This window comes from Vipera berus (genome assembly GCF_964194415.1).
Source record: "Vipera berus genome assembly, chromosome: 1".
Classification (NCBI taxonomy): Eukaryota; Metazoa; Chordata; class Lepidosauria; order Squamata; family Viperidae; genus Vipera; species Vipera berus.
In genome coordinates this window covers 361,427,996-361,437,542 of record NC_138202.1, presented here as the reverse complement: position 1 = coordinate 361,437,542, position 9,547 = coordinate 361,427,996, and the positions used below count along the sequence as shown (strand labels likewise).

The window sequence follows — 9,547 nt, the reverse complement described above, 5'->3', positions numbered from 1 at the left end:
TCTGGTGAATGATCTCTGGAGGGCCCAGGACAGAGGACATTCCTCTGTCCTTGTCCTATTAGACCTCTCGGCGGATTTCGATACCATCGACCATGGTATCCTGCTGCGGTGTCTCAGGGGATTGGGAGTGGGAGGCTCAGTTCTTCAGTGGTTCTCCTCCTATCTCCAGGGACGCTCACAGTCGGTGTTGGCAGGGGGGCAGAGGTCAACCCCAAGGACTCTCGTTTGTGGAGTTCCTCAGGGGTCGGTCCTCTCGCCTCTCCTGTTCAACATCTACATGAAACCGCTGGGTGAGATCATTCGTGGTTTTGGAGTTGGGTATCATCAGTACGCCGATGATACCCAGCTTTTCATTTCCACCCCAAACCACCCCAGTGATGCCCTCGACGTGATGTCCCGTTGCCTGGAGGCGGTTCGGGTCTGGATGGGGAGGAACAGACTTCATCTCAACCCTGACAAGACTGAGTGGCTGTGCATTCCGGCATCCAAGGGACATTCAAAATATTCCACCTCTTTCTATGGGGGGGGTGAGTTTTTACCCCCCGTGGATAGGGCTCGCATTTGGGAGTCCTCCTAGATTCACGGCTTACCCTGGAAGACCATATAGTAGCCGTGACTAGGGGGGCTTTCTCCCAGGTTCGCCTGGTGCGCCAGTTGCGGCCCTATCTGGACCAGGATGCCCTGTGTACGGTCACTCATGCGCTCGTGACCTCTTGTTTTGACTTCTGCAATGCTCTTTACATGGGGCTCCCCTTGAAGACCACTCGGAGGCTCCAACTGGTACAGAATGCGGCTGCGAGAGTTGTCTTGGGAGTTTCCCGGTACTCCCATGTTACACCTTTGCTCCGCGAGCTGCATTGGCTACCAGTTGTCTTCCGGGTGAGATTCAAGGTTTTGGTTATGGTCTTTAAGTCCTTACATGGCATGGGTCCGGGGTACCTCGGAGACCACCTGCTGCCGGCGTCAACTTCCCTCCGCCCTGTGCGCTCCCACAGAGAGGGCCTCCTCAGGGTGCCTCCGGTCAGAGAATGTCGGCTGGTGGCCCCCAGGGGGAGGGCCTTCTCTGTGGGCGCTCCGGCTCTATGGAACCAACTGCCGGTTGAGCTCCGGATGGCACCGGACCTTCGCTCCTTCCGGCGCGGTCTGAAGACCCATTTATTTGAACAAGCTGGCCTAGCCTGATTGAGGACGTTAGAGTTTTTAATGGGTTTTTTATATTGTTACTGTTTTTTTATCTGGGCAATTGTTTAATTCTCTTTTAATTTTTGTATTTGCTATTTATATATGCCCTGTTCACCGCCCTGAGTCCTTCGGGAGAAGGGCGGTATACAAATTTAATAAAATGAAATGAAAAAAATAATGAAGGCAACTTCTGGTTTCCTGTGTTTTTTACCAGCAAAAGCTCAGAACCTGCATATCAACTTGGTTGGGTTCATCAGTTGAAACCTGGGCACGGATGATAAGTCGATTTTTCCAAGGGCGTTGTAACTTTGAAAGGTCACTAAATGGATGGTTGTAAGTCAAGGGCTACCTGCAATCAGAAGCCCACTTTTGGTTGCCCCAAACTCTGTCTCTGTCCCTTCCCGTGTGAAGTGGTCAGTCCCAGCAACATCTCGCTGAATTCCCAGAATATCTCAGCCATCTGGTCATTGCGGGCTTGGGGCCAGGGCACTTTCGGCTGGCAGTCCACAAAATACCACCCACTCAGGCTCTCAATGCTCTCTTCGGTGGCGCAGTAGATGGTGGTCTGGGCACCAGTGTCGCTGTCTTGGAGGAATGGCTTGACAGGCCAAATCAGCCAAGTGGGAGAGGAGTGAGTCATTTCAGTTTGAACACATCCTAAAAACAAAAGACTGTGAGAGCAGGGCGGGATGGAAGGTTGCCTGGATTTTGGAGGGGTGGGAGGTCCCATATTAACCCTTCGCACAGCACCTGTCTCTCCCAGGAATCACGGGCCATTTGGGCAACAGTGATAGTAGTGAGTGGCATTTATGGAGACGAGGAGGAGGAGGAGGAGGAGGAGGAGGACAAAGAGGAGCAAGAGACTGGGGAAAGCCTCATCCCTGCCTTAGGCAGGAGGTTGGACTAGAAGACCTCCAAGGGCCCTTCCCACCCTAAGCTTCTTGGATTCCATCAGCTCCTGGACCCAGAAGGGGGGAGACATCTCCCTCCACAAATGAGCCCGATGGAGGAAACTCGCAGGGTGGCTCTACAGAGTGGGTCGAGGGAGCCCCCAGTGGGAGAGAAATGCCTGGCGGAGCCCCAGCCAGACCTGGGGGGGTGTCTCCATCTGGGGCTTCTTGGAGCCAGACTTCCACTCACCTGGATCAACCGCGTAGCAGGTGACGTTGGTTCCTTCCAGCCGGTTGGCCAGCTCTCGCGCATGGAGAACGTTGGCTAGTTTGCTGTTGGAGTACGATTTTATGACTCGCCACATCCCCTCCGCCGGCTTGTAGATTTTCCGAAAGTCAATCTTCCCAAAGGAATGCATACTCGAGGCCAAGATGACGACCCGGCTCGGGGCGCAGCGCTTCAGCCGGTCCAGGAGCAGGTGGGTCAGGAGGACGTGGGCCAGGTGGTTGACCTGGAAGTTCTCATCAAAGCCATCAGTGGTTTGACCAGCCTTAAAGACCCCTGAAAGAAAAATAAGCCAATTACAGGTTGTCTTCGCCTTATAACGGGTAACTTTGTGATCATTCAATTGTCAACGCTGCAAACATGGATGTTTTTGCTCTGACAATATAAGAGGCAGCCTTTTGCTTTAACTGTTTTACTTTGAATCACTGAAGGGGGTGGGAATGTTAACCGGATGTTTTGAGAAGACAAGGGATGGTGCGCTTTAGAAGGGAAGTGAAACTTCGTATGTTAAACTAATTGGATAATGTGATTCATGATGTGTAATTAAGGGAGGGAATTGTCTATTATATGATGTGCTCAGGGAAGGAGAATTCAGATTCTGGCATCCATCCATGAGTGCCGATGCTTCGTTCTCATTATTACAGACTTTTTAGAATAAACAAGCATGGAATGTTTTTTGATCTGTCTCATTAGTCGTAACCATGACATTATGCCAGAATCTGTTTTCTTTCGGGGGTCCTGAGCCGCAGCTGCTGTCTCTAGCCTTCTGAGAAGCTGGCAAAGATTCAGGGAAAAATCTTCATCATGGGAAAAGAGAATCAGCTTGGAGACGGTGACCTGGCAGCTGCTGACAGCTCAGAGGAGAAAGTAACAGACAGCATGCTGTGGGAAGATGAGTTTTTGCAGGACTCCCAGGTGGGGGCAGAACCCAAGCAGTTAGGAGAGCTTACCTGGTCGTCAGGATGGAACCACTCCAGGGGAAACTCCAGACGCCTCAAGACTGCCCTGCCAAAGACTTCAAAAACAGAATGGTGGAGAGCTACCAATTTGAGTAAGTGGAAAATCCTGTCTGCAGACCAGACAGTCCACCAGCCCCAGGAGTCCCCTGCCAGGCCCTCCAGACCCACAGAGGCAGAGAACCCCAGCCTGGGGCCTCTGAAGCAATGAGAGGTTGGGGAACCCCCGCAAGTGAAAGGCCAGCAACCTCTGAGCTTGCCATAGCTAATAGAGGCCTTGCAATAGCTTGGGGTGGTGCAGAAGCCTGGAGATCAGAAGCTGGTGGGAGGATGACCACAGCAAGGAGATTGGTCACTGCCCCTGGATGTACAGCAACCGCTGAGGGGCCCGCAAATGAGGGAGACCCAGCAGCCTCCCCTCAGACAACCACACCAAGGGTGGCAGCAGCAGGGCCTGAACGTGCAAGCGCTGAGCATACGACAACACCAATGGGGTCGCCAGCAACTGGGGGTTAAACAGCAGCAGTGGGGGCCCCAGCAGCCATTGAATCAACAACCAGGATGGGGCCAGCAGCAGTGGGGGCCCTAGCAACCAATGATTTATTTATTTATTAAATTTTTATACCGCCCTTCTCCCGAAGGACTCAGGGCGGTGTACAGGGCAATAAATATCAAAATATACATACAAAAGTTAAAAAAAGATTAAATAATTATGCCCAATATAATACAATAATTAAAACAATGTTAAAACCAAATCCAAACCCCAAACCCATCAGACCAGGCCAGATTGTTCAAATAGATAGATTTTTAAATCGCGCCGGAAGGAGCGAAGGTCGGGGGCCATCCGGAGCTCAACCGGCAAGCGGTTCCACAGGTCTGCTGCGCCCACAGAGAACGCCCTCCCCCTGGGGGGAGGCCCACTCTGTGGGAGCGCACTGGACGGAGGGAGGTTGACGCCGGCAGCAGGTGCTGCCGTAGGTAATCCGGACCCATGCCATGTAGGGCTTTATAGGTCATTACCAGCACCTTGAATCTCACCCGGAGGGCAACTGGCAGCCAATGCAGCTTGCGAAGCAGAGGTGTAACATGGGAGTATCGGGAGACTCCCAACACTACTCGCGCGGCTGCATTCTGCACCAGCTGAAGCCTCCGAGTGGTCCTCAAGGGCAGCCCCATGTAGAGAGTGTTGCAGTAGTCCAAACGAGAGGTCACGAGCGCATGAGTGACTGTGCGCAAGGCATCCCGGTCTAGATAGGGCCGCAACTGGCACACCAGGCGAACCTGGGCGAAGGCCCCCCTAGTCACAGCTCTTATATGGTCTTCTAAGGAGAGCTGTGAATCTAGGAGGACCCCCAAGTTGCGAGCCCGATCTACGGGGGGGTAATAACTCACCCCCCATAGTAAGAGATGGAATAATCTGCATTTCCTGAGATGCCGGCACGCACAGCCACTCAGTCTTGTCAGGGTTGAGCTGAAGCCTGTTCCTCCCCATCCAGACCCGGACCGCCTCCAGGCAACGGGACATCACGTCGAGGGCATCACTGGGGTGGTTTTGGGTTGAAATAAAAAGTTGGGTATCATCAGCATACTGATGGTACCCAACTCCAAAGCCGCGAATGATCTCACCCAGAGGTTTCATATAGATGTTGAACAGGAGAGGCGAGAGGACCGACCCCTGAGGGACTCCACAAGCGAGAGGCCTCAAGGTCGACCTCTGCCCTCCTGCCAACACCGACTGCAAACGCCCCAGAAGGTAGGAGGAGAACCACTGAAGAACTGTGCCTCCCACTCCCAACCCCCTGAGATGCCGCAGCAAGATACCATGGTCGATGGTATCAAAAGCCGCTGAGAGGTCTAACAGGACTAGGACAGAGGAACAACCCCTGTCCTGAGCCTGCCAGAGATCATTCACCAGCGCGACCAATGCCGTCTCCGTGCTGTACCCGGGCCTGAAACCCGATTGGTACGGGTCCAGATAGTCAGCTTCCTCCAAGAACCAGCAGTGGTAAGATTAGATGTTCAGCTCGCCCGCTATAAGAAGATAATCGCTGACATATGCTTTTGTTTATGGTAAAGGTAAAGGTTCCCCCGCACATGTGTGCTAGTCATTTTCGACTCTAGGGGCCGGTGCTCATCTCCATTTCAAAGCCTAAGAGCCAGCGTTTGTCCGAGGATGTCCCCGTGGTCATGTGGCCGGCATGACTAGATGCCAAAGGCGCACGGAACGGAATGCTTTTGTTTACATTACAGGAATTATCCTTTTTGCAAGGGGGGGCTGGATGTCAATGCTGCAAACATTGGATGTCTTTGCTCTGACAATATAAGAGGCAACCTTTTGCTTTAACTTTTTTGCTTTGAACCACTGAAGGGGGCGGAATGTTAACTGGATGTTTTGATAAGATAAGGGATGGCACGCTTCAGAAGGGAAGTGAAACTTCGTATGTTAAACTAATTGGAGAATGTGATACATGACGTATAATTAAAGGAGGGAATTGTGTATGATATGATGTGCTCAGGGAAGGAGAATTCAGATTCTGGCATCCATCCATGAGTCCTGATGCTTCATTATTATGGACTTTTTAGAATAAACAAGCATGGAATGTTCTTTGATCTGTTCGTTACTCGGAACCAAGACATCAAGATTACGATGGATGTAATTACCAAATGGCAATTACGACCGGGTTCCAAAGTTCCAGTGGCTCCCCCTTGTGGCCACATGATCGCCTTCTGGGTGCTTGGCAGCCAGCCTTCCGTTCACAACATGTCAAGTGACCATGATTTATGACATTTTTGCCCCCCAAAAACATTTACTTGCAGCTCTCTCTCTCTCTCTCTCTCTCTCTCTCTCTCTCTCTCTCTCTCTCTCTCTCTCTCTCCCTCTCCCTCTCCCTCTCCCTCTCCCTCTCCCTCTCCCTCTCTCTCCCATGGTTGCTGTTTTAAGGAAAATAGGAGGAGGAGGAAAGTGTGCTGGATCTGTTCGCTGCCTTCAGTTACTTGTAACAAGAATAATAAAGGCAGTATACAAAAAATAAACAACTAAAAATAGGAGAGCGCTGCTTCTGAAGTTACAGCCAAACCCCCGAAGGAAGAGAAATCCCGGAGACCCCCACAATATTCCCACTTTCTTGCCCAGATACCCCGGGGGGGGATCTGCTCTGCACCCACCGGCATTGTTGATGAGGATGTCCAAACGGGGCTCCGATTTTAAGAAGGTCTCTGCAAAAGCTCGGACAGAGTTGAGGTTGGCCAGGTTGTTTCAATCATCTCACTGTCTTGGCGTCCTTCTGCAGGAACGCTGAACGGGCCGTCCTACTTGCTAAGCTTCCCAGCTCCCCCGTCTCTCCTGCAGGGCTGAACTGCCCCCAAAGCCTCCTGCTTTCTTCTCTGCATCGCTCCCGGCTTCTCTCCATCCTGCTGGGGGGGGGACTGGAGCAGGGGGGGGCAGAGATTAAGATTAAGAAAAGGGACTCCTGTCTCCACACCAAGCGAGTCCGGCAGAGCCTGAAAATCCGGTTTCCAGCCGCCTCCTATCCCAGCCAGCCAGCCAGCAACACCATCTGTCTAGCCAGGCAAAGAGCAGCAGTGGACTGACAGGAGAGAACTCTTCCAATCACTGGGGGGCTGCCATAGAGAAAGGGGGGGTCCACCTGTTCTCCAAAGAGCCAGAAGGCCGGACAAGAAGCAACGGATGGAAACTCGTCAAGGAGAGGAGCAACCTTAGAACTAAGGAAGAATTTACTGACAGTGAGAACAATTAACCAGGGGAACTCCTTGCCTCCAGATGTTGTGGCTGCTCCATCGCTGGAGCTTTTCAGGAAGACAGAAGACAGTCAAGAGACTCCTGCTTGGGCAGGGGGTTGGACTAGAAGACCTCCAAGGTCCCTTCCGGCTCTGTTAATCTGTTCGCCCTCCCGAAGTCTGGCCACCCCTGGACTTTCTCCCCTGCACCATCCAGTCAGAGATGAGACCCTCCCCTCTTTTTCAATGGACCCCCCCCAAAGGTCTGAAAAGGGGGTGTTGAGCCAAGCCCAATTGTTTCATTGAGAAAAAGGGGCCACGTTCCGGGTTAGAAATCAGGGTGAAGGGAGGAGCTGAAAGAAAGCCACTTCTAGGTCGGGCTGCCTGGAGGTCCCCACCCCCATCCTGACCCAGTGCTACCCCCCCTCATCCTCTTGGCCTAAACAGCTGGGCCCAGAGCCAAGGGACCGGCGGCAGCAGAAGGCCAAGTGAGTGGGTCATTCCAATCTCCCTCCCTCCCTCGCATTTCCTTCCTTCCTCCCTCCCCTCCTTCCCCTTGGTTCCTCCCTCCCTCCCTCGCATTTCCTTCCTTCCTCCCTCCCATCCTTCTCCTTGGTCCCTTCCTCTCTCCCTCCCATTTCCTTCCTTCTTCCCTCCCCTCCTTCTCCTTGGTTCCTCTCTCTCTCCCTCCCATTTCCTTCCTTCTTCCCTCCCCTCCTTCTCCTTGGTTCCTCCCTCTCTCCCTCCAATTTCCTTCCTTCCTTCCTTCCTCCCTCCCCTCCTTCTCCTTGGTTCCTCCCTCTCTCCCTCCCATTTCCTTCCTTCTTCCCTCCCCTCCTTCTCCTTGGTTCCTCCCTCTCTCCCTCCCATTTCCTTCCTTCCTTCCTTCCTCCCTCCCCTCCTTCTCCTTGGTTCCTCCCTCTCTCCCTCCCATTTCCTTCCTTCCTTCCTCCCTCCCCTCCTTCTCCTTGGTTCCTCCCTCTCTCCCTCCCATTTCCTTCCTTCTTCCCTCCCCTCCTTCTCCTTGGTTCCTCCCTCTCTCCCTTCCATTTCCTTCCTTCGTCCCTCCCCTCCTTCTCCTTGGTCCCTTCCAATTTCCTTCCTTCCTCCCTCCCCTCCTTCTCCTTGGTTCCTCCATCTCTCCCTCCCATTTCCTTCCTTCTTCCCTCCCCTCCTTCTCCTTGGTTCCTCCCTCTCTCCCTCCCATTTCCTTCCTTCTTCCCTCCCCTCCTTCTCCTTGGTTCCTCCCTCTCTCCCTCCCATTTCCTTCCTTCCTCCCTCCCCTCCTTCTCCTTGGTTCCTCCCTCTCTCCCTCCCATTTCCTTCCTTCTTCCCTCCCCTCCTTCTCCTTGGTTCCTCCCTCTCTCCCTCCCATTTCCTTCCTTCTTCCCTCCCATCCTTCTCCTTGGTCCCTTCCTCTCTCCCTCCCATTTCCTTCCTTCTTCCCTCCCCTCCTTCTCCTTGGTTCCTCTCTCTCTCCCTCCCATTTCCTTCCTTCTTCCCTCCCCTCCTTCTCCTTGGTTCCTCCCTCTCTCCCTCCCATTTCCTTCCTTCTTCCCTCCCCTCCTTCTCCTTGGTTCCTCCCTCTCTCCCTCCCATTTCCTTCCTTCTTCCCTCCCCTCCTTCTCCTTGGTTCCTCCCTCTCTCCCTCCCATTTCCTTCCTTCCTTCCTCCCTCCCCTCCTTCTCCTTGGTTCCTCCCTCTCTCCCTCCCATTTCCTTCCTTCTTCCCTCCCCTCCTTCTCCTTGGTTCCTCCCTCTCTCCCTTCCATTTCCTTCCTTCGTCCCTCCCCTCCTTCTCCTTGGTCCCCTCCCATTTCCTTCCTTCCTCCCTCCCCTCCTTCTCCTTGGTTCCTCCCTCTCTCCCTCCCATTTCCTTCCTTCTTCCCTCCCCTCCTTCTCCTTGGTTCCTCCCTCTCGCCCTCCCATTTCCTTCCTTCTTCCCTCCCCTCCTTCTCCTTGGTTCCTCCCTCTCTCCCTCCCATTTCCTTCCTTCCTCCCTCCCCTCCTTCTCCTTGGTTCCTCCCTCTCTCCCTCCCATTTCCTTCCTTCTTCCCTCCCCTCCTTCTCCTTGGTTCCTCCCTCTCTCCCTCCCATTTCCTTCCTTCTTCCCTCCCCTCCTTCTCCTTGGTTCCTCCCTCTCTCCCTCCAATTTCCTTCCTTCCTTCCTTCCTCCCTCCCCTCCTTCTCCTTGGTTCCTCCCTCTCTCCCTCCCATTTCCTTCCTTCTTCCCTCCCCTCCTTCTCCTTGGTTCCTCCCTCTCTCCCTTCCATTTCCTTCCTTCGTCCCTCCCCTCCTTCTCCTTGGTCCCTTCCAATTTCCTCCCTCCCTCCCTCCCCTCCTTCTCCTTGGTTCCTTCCTCTCTCCCTCCCATTTCCTTCCTTCCTCCCTCCCCTCCTTCTCCTTGGTTCCTCCCTCTCTCCCTCCCATTTCCTTCCTTCTTCCCTCCCCTCCTTCTCCTTGGTCCCTTCCTCTCTCCCTCCCATTTCCTTCCTT

General features: G+C 53.5%; 1 protein-coding gene across 1 annotated transcript in view; it reads right to left on the bottom strand.

Annotated features, from left to right (window-relative positions):
* LOC308660171 (dehydrogenase/reductase SDR family member 13-like) overlaps nt 1-6,724 on the bottom strand; it is a gene marked incomplete at its 5' end in the record, with an annotated part of 87,342 nt that extends 80,618 nt beyond the window's left edge. Inside the window, 3 exons of the mRNA XM_081314394.1 lie at nt 1,411-1,839; nt 2,323-2,634; nt 6,628-6,724. Of these exons, the coding sequence (XP_081170520.1) occupies nt 1,538-1,839; nt 2,323-2,634; nt 6,628-6,724 (711 nt within the window). The 3' untranslated portion in view covers nt 1,411-1,537. The remainder of the gene's footprint in view (nt 1-1,410; nt 1,840-2,322; nt 2,635-6,627) is intronic.
* Between the last annotated feature and the right edge of the window lie 2,823 nt (nt 6,725-9,547).